At 40.7% G+C, this 14,095-nt stretch overlaps 1 protein-coding gene across 1 annotated transcript in view; it reads right to left on the minus strand.

Moving 5' to 3' along the window:
* The window catches only part of uvrag (UV radiation resistance associated gene), a 97,435-nt gene that overhangs the window by 12,001 nt on the left and 71,339 nt on the right, over positions 1-14,095 (minus strand). Inside the window, exon 14 of the mRNA XM_031310848.2 lies at positions 411-502. Within this exon, the coding sequence (XP_031166708.1) occupies positions 411-502 (92 nt within the window). The remainder of the gene's footprint in view (positions 1-410; positions 503-14,095) is intronic.

Here is a 14,095-nt window from a genome sequence, read left to right on the forward strand (position 1 = left end):
AAGTATTATGAATAAATAAATTATGATGTATTAAAGTGGATAAAGACTGTTGATCCGGTGGTGAAATTAACAAGCTACCTATTTTTGTCTTTCAGTTTGTCTGATTTTGAATGTCGCGGGTTGGTGTTATGTGATGTTATTACATGTTGTCTGTTCATGTGGTGGGTGATTAGACCACAGAAGGAATAGCTTCTGTTTTAATGAAGGTAATGTGGATATGATAAAATAAAAAAAAGAGAAAAATGGTCAATTGGTGAAAAAAAAATGAAACTATTGTGATTATTCCAAAGAGTGATTGAGCCTTGTGGTGGATAGAAGCAAATCCACTGTAAAACTAGATATGTCACATTTATTACATCTCCCGGCTTCAGTGACCTTGGAAGAAATATTTGAGGCATAAAGTGGCTTACCATCGGACCAGCAGACCATGCTCCAGAAAGTTCTTCAGGTTGGGTAATGTCTGCTGCAGGTCTGGGGTGGTCAAGCCATGTTGATATCTCAGCTGTGAGAAAAGGGAACACATACCGTATCATTAACCATAACCTCAAACAACCTACCACATGGTACATCCTACAACCCAACATATAGCGTGTGGCAGGATAGCACTACAGCAAATCACTTAGACACGTATGCACAGTCTCCATGTTGTTTGGAAAAGAAAGAAATACCACCTACAGGAGAGGTCTAAAGTATACATTCTTTTACCATGACACATTTCTGCTCTCCCCATCAGACCATTACTCATCTGGACACACAATGGGCATCCTTCCCTGATAACAGGCATGTGCGCTAATATGTAAGGTGTGTTGAAAGACGGGATAAGATGCGGGTGGCAAAAAAAACCAAACTCGCTGTTAAACATCTGGTTGAAATGGGGCAAAGAGAGCACATTAAAACCCTGTTACATTCTCCCATGATCTCTCTCTCTCTCTCTCTCTCTCTCTCTCTCTCTCTCTTCAATAGACCCACTTTTAAATTTGGCCTTGAACGTTCCCTCCCTTGTACCACAGTGCTTTATTTCATGATGACAGAATCGAATCCAGTGGGGGAAAGAAAATCAACTGCGACACCTTGAAACTCCAGCTCTGGTGCCAGAAATATCTCCTCTAACAGTTGAGCGATGTCACAGCGAGCCAACTCTTGTCCCGGAGAGTTTATTTAACCTATATTACCCAACAGCAGAGGAGCATCATGCCGCACGTCCAGGGTATATCTCTGAGGCCCCTCTGTCACACACACTGCCTGCACTAGCTGACATGTGTTGTGTTTCCACTCGGGTGCCACGGCAACCACTCTGCTTTTTACACACACACACACACACACACACACACACACACACACACACACACACACACACACACACACTTCTGTTGAAGAGATGCAGTGCACATGACTGACACATCACTCACCCAGGATAAATGCTTCTTCATATATGAGCACATAATGAATGAGTGGCATAATAATAAAGGAATTACAGAGGAATAAATCTCTGAGCCCCAGAGGGCAAAGGTCGCATTTCCAGTTGCCAACAGTTAAGTTAAGGAGGAGACAAATGGTTTCCAGGGTATCAGCAGCCCTTAAAACACATCATGTTTTCTTGTGGTCATGTCTGTACAGTAATTCATTCAGAACCCTGCTGTAGTACATAGTGGCTCTTGTAAAGCCTGACTAATGGCAAGAGGAGTGGCATAGGAGGAGCACACACAGGCCACATGTGCATGTGTGTCAAATTTCTACTCAAAATAAATTGGCCAAAACCCCTTATGTCTGAACAGCTGTATGGTATGAACGGTACGGTATGTGCATGACATGTACCATTGTGTTCAAATGTCTGTATCAGTGTTCTAGTTTGTTTGCACGTGTGTGTGTGTCATGGCCTCAATGGTCCGTGTCTGTTAGGGGAGCCATAGAAACAACAGTCATGACAGTATCAGAGGAGGACTTTATCAAAAGAAGCTCAGATTGAGGGAGAGGGACAAGGGGTGTCGCCTCCAAACACAGATTGTGATGGAACGGTCCAAAATCTATGAGAACAACATAGAGATCCATTCATGGCTCAGTGTAAACCTCAGGGTCTGACTAAATGACGGCGCTGCGCTGTCCACAGGACCAGCTGAACGGAATTGTGTTTAAAGCAGTAGGCCAAGATCAATAACACCACCAGTTTAGAAACAGAAAGAGCATAGCAACATCAGGCAGGGAGGCTTGCTTGTTCTGTGGCCAGATGCTTAAAAAAAGGAAAATCCCAATCTCATGGAAATCTCAAGGTTACGGTCTAGAAAGTATGAATCAGAAATCGTGAATCAGATATGAGCAAAGAATAAATATTATGGCTTCAGCTAAAGGTAAACAGCGTTTGTTGGTTATACTGTGTGCTTTCTTTGATTCTCAGTCAGAAGGCGTAACAAACTATCTTTAAATTCCATTACTTGGCTTGAACTCTGTGTGTAATAGCTACACTGCATGTCTGACAGGAGCCCTATGTCAAATTGTACGGCTGTGTGTCAGAGTTTGTGGGAGAGAGAGAGAGCGTGAGTTTGCATTTGTATGTGTGCCTCCTGTTGTTTTCCTCGTGTGAAGAGATCTTGCCAAGTGCAGCATACAGAAACTGGATATGGGTGAAGACAAGAGAGTGATTGGTGACATCACTGGCTTGCATTACTATGGAGCTTGCTCTGGGGAATTAAAAAAAATAGGAGGATGTTACTGGCTGGTCCAAGATTCTTCCTAATGTATGCCTCCGACAAGCCAACACAGAAGAATTCAAAACTCTACCTGCAGGCATGTTCACTCAGGCTTTTGCCAAATCTCTGCCAGTGGGTACCAACAACACTTGAGCTAAGTGTCTGGTTGGCAGCAGTGCAGAGCCACCAGCACGGGGTGGCTGCTGCTTCACACCGTCTTTGTCATGAGATGTGTTAAACACATTCAGACAGTTTGGAAGACTGAATACTGCAGCCCTACAGCTGACCCAGACTCTATCAAGATTCATAAAGTGGTCTGGCCCTCCCTGGTGGAAGCTACATTAAGTTTCTCCTCAGGGTGCACTGTATGTGTATATACGTGTGTTGCTCATGGCCTTCGTCCTGGGAAGGCATATATCCTGGACACAGGCTGTCGAATATGCAAACATCAACCCCCTCCCTTCTTCTCTGCTCACTTGAGACAAGCAGAAACACATTAGTGACCCGGCTGTGTCAGCTGGGGGAAAAGAGAACAGAGAATGTTGTAAAAGAGGAAGAAATGTACGGGGCAGCTTAGTGACATGAAGCTGGGTGTCATTTCCAGTTGTCGGCGCCATGAAGGTTTTGACTGTAGGATGGAAACAAACAGCTGAGCGGGGAGGTTTAGATTCTGGTCTGTGAACCCAAACTGGTCTTTGGGAGCGTGTTGTAACTGAGATGAGGCAATGTGTGTACTTTAGCAGTAAAAAAAAAAAAAAAAAAAAAAAAAAAAAAAAGGCACAGCAAATTGATTTCTGTCGCACGGAACGCGAACGAAAACTGGTGAATTAATTCCACAACCCAGTAAAGTGAGTATCACAGAGAATTTTTACACAAACACGGCAACAAGAAACAACCTCCTATGTCAACAGCTCCAGACCAGATCATACAAATTGCTCAGGATCAATCCACTTAAGACAGCTTGTCATTTCTAGTTTCCCTTTCATCCATCATTGTGATGAATGCTGCTGGAGTCCTTTGCGTGCTTGTTCCTGTGTGTATGGAAGAGTGCTTTCAAAGCTGCTGGCCACGGGGTTCTTTGTAATGGGGCTAACCAGATCGTGGTGAGAAATTCCCAGGGCCCATTGAGAACAGCTGAAAGGCGAGAGGAGTTGATGGGTGGGGGGGGGTGGGGGCTTTCACATGATGACATAGTGAAACAGATCTGGCCAGGTCTCCCCATCGCTGCTCACACCTTTGTGTCTGGACACTCCCTTTCCTGTTTAGCTATTCTACAAAACCCACTCAGGGCTGTGGAGACTCCGCAGCAGTGGGTAATCAGTAGGTATGACTGCAAGGTTTGGTATGATTCTGTGTGAGAGTTTAGAGGATGAGTGCAACTGACCCATCACATCTGAGGATATGGGGACTCATCCATCTCAAAGATAAAGTAACAGCCCAAAGAATGCAGCAGTGTATACAGTCTCAGCCTGCCAATCCACTGGAGCCACGACCACACATAAACACACACTCAAACTGACTCGAGCCAGCGGGAACCAGTCAGTTTACAGTACATGCCACCCATCATTTGGCAAAACCTGCTTGTTTGCCCGGAGCTCTGTACAGAGGCTAAACAAACACAGCCTGGCTTATGCCACGTATTACTGTTTCCCTGGGTTTGTCAGTACTAATCACTCTCACATTAGACCACAAATGTGGGCGGGCTGCAGAGAATTTTGAGGTTGATTGCTGATGATGTGGTGTAGAAGGGTGGCCCAGGTAACAAAGCACCCTCTCCCCTCCCCACCTTTTATTCTACGAGGTCATTATAGGAGCCACTTGTCAGCGCAGACATCCCAACAGTTTAACTGTTGTGTGGTATTGGCATTTTATGACAAGTGGTCTTCCATCGTCACCGGAGATGGCCAGTGGACAGAAATCTGGGACGCAGGATATTTTCATCAAGAGCATTGCGTTTCATGTGTCAATAGGTTAAAAGTCTCCAAATCAAACTCTGGAGTATTCTGTGCATGTCTGACCTGTATCATGGACAATTACCCAGAGATGTATAATCAGCAGGGTTTTGTCCACTGGGGTAAAAATAGAAATGGTTATTTTACAAAGGACATAGGTTTTACATACTCCCTGGGGAAGATAATCAGGGAGCTCATTAGGTCCTGTTAAAGAGGGGCTAACCAGGTGTTCCTCCCTCCACCATCCCTCTGGTCAAACCTTGGACAGGATACTTCAGCAGAGACCGTGAGGTTGACACAGTCTCCATACATAGACCTTATGTGTAAAGAACTGGAGCTATGGGAGACAACATGCCACTGACAACATTTCAGGGCTGCGTCTCTTCTGGTTAAGATGATTCATGAGCTTACATAGCAGTGAATAAATAACAAGCTGTAAAAACAAACATTAGAAGAGCTGAAAGACACTATGGCATAATAAAATATCCTGCAACAAATTATGAACATTTGTGTGGACTAATTTGTCACAGTTTAGTGGAAGAGTTCCTGTCACTTCTACCATAATTTCTACTGATGGTGCCAGGAAGTGCTTTAAAGTCTGCATGCTGGACTGCTAATTATTAAGCCAAAGCTAACAGTGTTTCAGTGACCTGTACGTCAAACAAAGTGGTCAGTCAAACTGCACAATCAACTACATAGTTTGTGCAAGTTAAAAACACACAAGTACAGTAGTCAAAACCAAATTACTGTTAAAATCTGACACGTTGCTAACGAGTCCAGTGAAATAATGAAAACTATAAATAATAGTTAGATTCGCATGTACCATACTATTACCAATGTTGCATTCACTTTTATTTTTACTTATATGGGTGGTAAGGTCATGGGCTATTCGTCGAAGATTTTAATACATTTAATTTTCAAGTGAGACAAAAAAATAAACAACTGTTTCTCGTGAGAGCGGTTATTGGGCATCTATGGTGTCCGCTTGATTGGCTCATGAAAACCACATACCCCACACAAAGTTTATGTTTGTTTCATGATTAAGCAACTCTAGCCAAGAATTTGCCTGCAGATGATTCCTTCACACTAGACTGCAAGCGCCAACTTTCCTGTTTGCAGCAGGTGAACTTTCACTCCCTTCATTACTGTGGTCGTTAAATTTATTTATGCATGTTCCTGTTTTGATTCTCTAATTATGTCTCTTTGTCTTCTTATAACCAACTTACACAGTGGCACATCAATCCAATTATCTTAAATCTTTGTTTACAGCCCTGTGAGCCACACATAAGCTCAGGGTCGGTTTTTTTGTTGTTGCCAACTTTTCGAAGTCCAGCTTTGAGGAAATAAACACGCCATTCACCTCAGTGGGCTGATATGGTTTGTTACAACGTACATTACAACACTATATTTACATGTACAGAGATTTTATGTCTGATCTATTGTTTTGACGTTTCAATAAACAGTTTGACTCGTCCAGAAGAATTACAGCACTGGCGTTATCTTTTGTGGCCCAGCAGCAAAACCAGACCTCACCAAGTTTTTGTGTTATACAGTACATTTACTTTAACCCAACAATATAACAGAACTATGTTTGACTATTACTTTGAACATGGTAAATAAAATTAAACATATAACAACAAATACAACACGTTGCAGCTGAAACTGAAAGTGAAAACGAGGTAGTTACCATGGCAACTGATCTTTACCATCTCACTTGAACTGTATTTTCCACTAGGGCTGGGCGATGTGACGACATATATCGTCTAAACGATATAAAATGTCTATTGCATATATATTTATTTTTTAATTTCTATCGCAATTTCGAATAACAAGCAGCCAAACTGCATTAAGACAATATTTCAATCGGTCAGTCATCATTCGGACGACGCTTTACGTTCTGATACTTGCACGTTGTGCTCATTTTGCACGAAAGTCCAGTGCATGAGCACTGGATAGAAATAACAAAAAAGCTTTGTGCCAAACAATATCTCCACAGGTTCTTCATTTAAACTGGGAAGGCATATTTAAATGCACCAGTCTAAGTAACTTGTGCACCTAGTCTGTCATTAATTTAGTTGTGTTGCTAATATTCAGATATATATATATATATATATATATATATATATATATATATATATATATATATATAAAATATATTAACATTACACTGCAAATCAATCAGTAGGTGCTTGGGGATAATTGATCAAATTGGCTTCGAGTCATGACTTTGAGGAAGTATCATTAAGAAATAAAGTTGTTGTTCTCCCCCCCACCAAAAAAACCTTCATTTGGAATAAAGGAGTGTGAGAGAAGAGGCAACCATCAGTTTGGTCCATGTCTCATCTAAAGCAGCTGTAACAGAAATGCCAGGAACCAATTGCAAAAACATTCATTCTTGACACAAAGGTTGAAAATGTGCATACCGAAACATTTACCTAGGCACATGTAGCCAAAACAGCAATGTTTGGGGATGATAATGTAAGGTTAAGAAATCCACCCAGAACCACTGATGTTGTCCATAGTTGTGATATATAAAAGGCTCTGTGGAACTATAGTGTAAGATTGTACTTTCTGGTCTTATCAACATGCCTTGTGTTGTCTCCAAAACTTAATTTAAATTATATTAGACAGGATCCCCCCTCTGAGAAGCTCTTTCTAGCTCACTAGTGGATTTAAAATGGTTGATTATGTTGGCAGCAGTGCTATGATTCCGCCCATCTGGCTTATCTTGGGCACATAATGAAACTCACTCTGTACAGCCTTCACTCATCCACTAAATAAGTTACGGTGAAATGTTGACCAGGATGCGTACAAAATGGCCGAGACAAAGCGGCTGCAGATGGAGGCTGGGAGATGAAGTCAAAGAACGGTTGTAAAGATGTTTTACAGAAGAACGAGAATATGAAAATATTCTGTTTATTCTTATTGCTCCTTAATGTTTTCATTTAATGTGTGTTTATAGCTATCCTTTGTTGTTATTCGCTGACCTGCAGTTTTTAGATTTTACATTTGCAGCTTTGTATGAGAACGGTAGGTAATGCATCACATGGTGCAATGGAGGCTGAAAACCTCAAAAATCATGTGGTACAGCGTTAAATATGTAATCCAACTTGATTAATCACTGCAGCCTTTCATGTGTCTCAATAAATATACAGAGCAAGGCTGAAATGTTGTTTGAGTCTGGCTAAAGTCATATAATTCATTCACAACAGAAATTCACTTCCCTTCAACTCAGAGCTGTTTTCTGGCTTTGAATACATGCCACGGTCATCATTATCCAGTCTTCAAGCCAAACTGGGAATCTGGATTCATAAACACCACAGGCGTTTTCTTACCATAGAAATTATCTTCCCACATATTCAAGAATCTCCGCTGTCTCATACATGACTTGCAAAGTATTTCTTTATTTTCCATGTTAAATTTTGGGTTAAGATCTCAATAATTATTTCATATTGTAACGTTTCCACTTAGTTACATTGGATGTAGACTGGGCAGAAAATGCCATACTGAAATGTTGACACTTCAACATAATAACCCGAGCGGCCAAATGGTTCGAGAAATTATTGTTCACCCAAATGGCCCGGCTTCAAACGTTTCAAAAGGGCAAACCGAAAGAGAAAATAAGGATCAACAAAGAAGTGCATTATTACTTTGTCTGTATTCAGTTTATTTTCATTCAAGTGTTCAGAGGAAGTAAACCAACTGTTCTGTATAAGATCTCTTAAGGTCCAGGGATTGTCCAGTACGTTATATTCATTTCAAATTAAACACGCAGATAAAAAGAGTAGAGCTGAATCAGTGGAGTCCACCATTGATGCAAGACTTCTTTTGCCAGAACCATGTGTATTTTGCACTGATTGGACAGCAGTCGGATCAAGTCTTTCATGTCATTATCAGATTTTATGTCAATATTAAATGTTGAATGGTTGATGACTGTTCCCGTCAATTCCAGAAATGTGTCAACAGAGACGATAAAAAAAGAATAACTGATGTCAGCAGTCCAGGCCTGAACTAAATTAATTAGTTACATTCACAGTAATTAAATCAAGCATACTGGCAATATAAATACACCTGCTCCAGTTTGTTTATGATAGAATTCAAATTCAAACTAAAATATTTTTTAGATATGAGTTTTAAGTGGTTGTTGGAAACAGATAAAGAACACTTTCAGGTTGTAGCAATCAAAGACCATTCTTCTGCTGAGCAGCCCTGAGTGTATGAGGAAGTGTAAGAACTTTCAAAGGGACTAGCAAGACCGAAATGGTCTGACTGAATTTGAAGAGTTGCAACAGGACTGTTTCTGTGTTGAATGAAAGTCATGGGTTAATACTTTATGGTTTTTATCAGCCTCTATCATCTAAAAGGTCCGTAGCTTAGCTTATGGAGGCCTGTAACTGATCTAAAGCACTCAAATCTAATATTCACAATTATCTTGCTCAGGCATGTGAGCTAGATACTTAGAGCAGAGCTTAAATTCAATGTCTAGTGAAAAGGTGTCATTTGGTTTTTGTTCCAAGTTGAAGAGGGAGTTCTATAAGCCTAAAATTTGGTAAAATTGCTGGTCAGCTTTCCTACTTAAACATCCAGGGAGATTTTGTGCTACAGGCCTGGAAAAACTGCCCTCGTTGCAACTTTGACAATAATTGCCTTTCAGAATCCTCTCAAGATGTGCAGGGCCTTAAAGTCCTTTTCACTTTCATAAACATATCCACACCTCTAGACGATTAGATAGCAGACAGGGGAGCAGTATGTTGAAGATTATGGTGTTTGACTAAGTTATTAACTTTAGCCGCGGCCTTATCACTGTAAGATGTTTAAGAACCAAAGCAAACTTAACACTCGTGTCCATGGGAACTGCCTGGCTGCATGGTTCATACTATATGTTTAAGCACTTCCTCAACATAAATGAAATGTAATATTCTTTCTACTTCCCGTCCCTGTTGCCATTTCAGACAAGCGTGTAATAAAACAGTTTTTAATATTGCATACTCTAAGTTCTTCCACTTCATTTAACATCCTTTAACTCTGCTCCTTTTACTCTCTCCGTTCTGTCTCCTCCACACTGCAGTAATCTAATACAGGTGTGGTGCACTCACTGGGCCTGAGTCTGATTCAAATGCAGCCCTAATTCAAACCAGATTCTTTCGTCGCATTACTTGTTGTTACACTTTGTGGAGTATCATATTGCCGCCAAATTCGGTCAACAGATTTACATAATTACGGGAAAGGCTGTGTGAGATGAATAGGAAATTCAGTTAGGGAGACCACCGGTGACAAGAGACCAATGTTAGTCTCCTCTGACCCCAATCACTGCAGGGAGGGTGGGAGGTGGGTACTGCCATGCCTACAGTCTTAATGAAACCCCTTCATGATGTGGTTATTTAGTCTATGTATGAGCTGGTCAGCACCGGAGGCCAATGAGTGTTGTGTGCTACAGTGACACCTACAGCATAGGACGAGCCTCCATCCTTAAAGGGTCGCTTTGGTCCTCAGGGCTAATCCCCCTCATCGCTGTAACACTGGAGCCGAGCTATTGCTGTAAAGTAACCCAGCAGCCACAGAGGCTGACCCTGTTTGTGAAGCCACAACACTGAGGTCAACTTCCTGTTAGCAGTATTGGCATGCTGGACCATCATCAAACCTCCATGGCAGCTCTCACAAGAAGGACTCCTGGTGCCTGGCTGAGGCACACACCTAGGAGAATATGCTAATTCAATGCTTTGAAGATTCCCATTTAAAGCATACGGAGCTTGTTCCTGAGGAAAAGCCACAAACGTTTGTGGTCTGAATGGCGAAGGGTGGCAGTGAAACAGTGAAAGGCACAAGATGTGTGATGGGTGACTGCAGTCAAATGGAGGATAGCCCGGCTCTAATGTCTACTCCTCGGACTGGAAAGATACATTATTAGGAGGAAAGTGTTCCTCAACCAACACAAAAACGTTGCCCTAGTTGTGGTACGCCTTTTAAATAAAGCTGCCAAATATAATCGTTAAAACATTATTTTAATTTAGCCAGTCTGATCACACTCATTTGATTATTTGGAATAAAAGTGTTGTGGTATTTTACAAGGGAAATCTTTTTTTATGTGTGTGTTATGTTTCTACAAGGTCCCTAGGAAAATAGTAGGCCAGAGAGGAGGATGAATATATGGTTTGTGGGCAGGTGCCTATCCTGGCTTCATGCTGCCCACAATTCCTCTCCCTTCCACTCCTCGTGAATGGGCATATTATTTTCTTTTCGTTTCCTCTTTATTTTGTGGATGGCTTTACGACTGAGATTTTCTTTTAGTATTACCACTGGACTGGAGGTCACAGGGAGAGCCTGGGCTGGCATACTGTGTACATTCCTCTTCATCTGTCTCAGTTACTAACTTTCAAATGGATTGCTTTCACAGTTATGGTTGTTGAGAGCTACTTATCCAAATGTCTGGAGTTATTTTAACAAGTCAGAAGTGTGAGTGAAGAAATGAAGAATGAATAATAACGGATCTGGGATATAGTTTGGTCGTTTCTCACTAGTCCTCACTACATAAAAATAGCAAACATTTGCATCTGGCAAATAACATTGTAAACCTCTTTCAGCTAACGAGGTAAAAACAATTTGTCAAGTATGAATACAACCTTGATGACAGTAAAATGACTATGTCTGGCCTACAGTTCAACTAATTGGCCAACTACATGCCCTATCAAAACAGTAATCAGAAAGCCCTAGATTAAGACTTCCAATATTATACAGAGTTCAAAGGGGTTTCCTGACAGATCGTGCTGCTATTCTACCAGGATAAAATATGCAGCATCAAACTGCTCTGTGGAGGAATTTAGGTTGGTGAGGAAAATAGTATAAATTATAAAACGAGAGGTATTTAATATATCCACATGGTGAAGGATTTGGCTATGTGTATGGCATGCAATGTACGTATGTTTATTGACTGCACTGATTTGTGCACACAGGACATACTGCAGATTGTGTAAGATTTTTGTTTTTCCTGTTTATCTGTGTAAATGTGTGTTTGTGTGGGAGCCAGACAGAGCCATCAGGATACGGCCATGAACATATTAAGTATTAGCATGCATCCTAGTTGTAAGCTGACAGATCAGCTATGTCTGAGGTCTTGTAGAACAGATCCGAGACTGTGGTCAGCTATCCAGGAGCCACTGGCAAAGTCCACATAATGCTTCAGAAAGAACTCTTACATGAGAACAATAACACAGAAAAGAACAGCTTATGTTAAATATGGTATAAAAGGTTCACATTGATTTTAGATACACACTTGATCAAACTAAATTGTGTTGCCCCAAACCAGGATTTCAGTGATGAAAAAAGTGATATTACACTGTAAGATGGTTGAGTGCTACTTTGCCTAAAGGAGATAATAGTAATGACTCAGCTTGTTAACTCATATCTCCAGTCACAAATTTAACTGTAAACAAATTGTGCAGTAAAATCCAGTGCATATGTTCAGCAAATAGAGTAGCGATGAAAATGATTTCTTAAGGGGTTAAAAATTAAAAAGCAGCAACCGTTCAATAAACAAAAGAGAGGAAAAAGAACCCTTGGCTTTCTTTTTTTTTTTATTGGCTCCAAGTATCAAATTGAAAGCTGTCACGGTATGGGAGGAGTATAGGCCGTGTCCGGTTAACTTTGGAGAGCCTGGAGCATTCTCTAATCATCTGGGTTTGTTCAACTGTGACCCTGCATAGTGTTAAAGGTTGTTTTGTTTTTTTTGCACTGCCAATGGGCTGCACTTTTAAGAATCATAGTCCAATACAGAAAGAGTTTGTCATAGTGAATGGCTGATCAGAATACGGAGACAAGTTATTATATACAATATTTGATCCTACCTAGAAAAGCAATGCAATGCTTAGCTGCTTTGTTTTAAATCAGATAAAGAGGTGTAATCTGTGATTCGACTGGCGGATCCAGGCTCACAATGTCCTCAAACTGAGTGCTGTCCAGAGTTCAAACCCGCTCGACTTTATGCTCAATAATACCAGCTCACAGCTCTTAATTTGTTTGCCTAGGATACAATGATTAGATTCATTTGCTGCACTTCCTCTCCAGCTGCAGCCAGCCTCCATTTGCTACAGCCGAACAAAAAAATGAACTGTAATATTTTAATATAATGAAGGTAATACATAGTATTACCTTTCATTTGAAATTGCATCACAGTCAAATGACAACAACACATTCAGTAATATTGCTTTCTCCTAATACAGTTGCATGTTAGATGTAACTATGAAGCTCCATGTTGTGTGTCCAACTCCTCTTCAAAAACAGCTGCAGGTTTTCATAATAAATAAATACCTGTGCTGGATTTTTCAAAAATGTGACCCAATTCTCAAGGAACCTAATACGATTAGGACTTGAGGAGAGGCAGAAACAGACTGATGGAAAAGAAACAAATAGCTATTGTGTGGTCGTTTTTTTTTGTTTTTTTTTTCCACACTTTTGGTAGCCAACTATGTGGGTTGTTACATTAATTCAACATGAGGGAAAGAGTGTGAGGTTAAACGTGTGGCTTCTAACTCTCTAATGAGCTGGAAGAAGGCCACTGCTGAATTGAAATGAAGGTTGAAGTGAAATACGAGTCAATCCGGCTCTCCTACAACTGCCATTTCATAAGAACCAAACACTTGCAGCTTCAGAAAGATCAGCATCTGTCATCTCATCAGTGACATTAAAAAGCAAGACAGCGCAACTCTATTAGATGCAATAATGACATTTGACAAACTAAAACTGAAAGTCAAGTGAAATTATACACAACCAATCTACAAAAACACTGTTTACAAAGCTCCTCTCATCAGTTGGATTTATTGAGCCTAACTCTGTTCTACAGACTGGTGAATTGGTATAGAATGGCTGAGGTTGTCAACATGGATGGAGAAGAATTATGTCACTGCTGCTGACAGGTGGTTCTCACAGCAATACTCTCCACCACTCGAGAATAACTTTCTGCCCCAAACTGCTTCACTCTGACCGTCCTAACGGTTGTGAGGCTAAGGCTCCAAACACATTAAGACCAAAACACATGAGCTGACATAATATAATTACAGCATGTTTATATTTGTAGTTGGATGCAGTTTCTGTGGACAGCATCCTAATTGCCCTGAAACGCACAAGCCAACGACTTGGCAGAGACATTTAAAACGTAAAAAAGGGTCCGTTTCCATGGGGACGACAACAGTATTGGCAATAATTTGTCCACTAAAACCTAAGAGATGCCTGCTTGCCATCATAATGGGTGAGTAACAATCTGGAGCGTAACAACAAACAAAACAGTTGAGATGCAATCAAACTGAATCTAAATATATGATATAAGCTCACGTGCAACTGGAACCAACCTTTGAGCAGTGCCTTTGACTTCACACACTCAGCAGTTGTTTTCCAGTGAGATTCAATCCAATTAACTACTACTTAGTTATAATTATTTTTAGGGCTGTCAAAATAAAAAAAAATAAC

This window comes from Sander lucioperca, chromosome 13 (genome assembly GCF_008315115.2).
Source record: "Sander lucioperca isolate FBNREF2018 chromosome 13, SLUC_FBN_1.2, whole genome shotgun sequence".
Taxonomy (NCBI): domain Eukaryota; kingdom Metazoa; phylum Chordata; class Actinopteri; order Perciformes; family Percidae; genus Sander; species Sander lucioperca.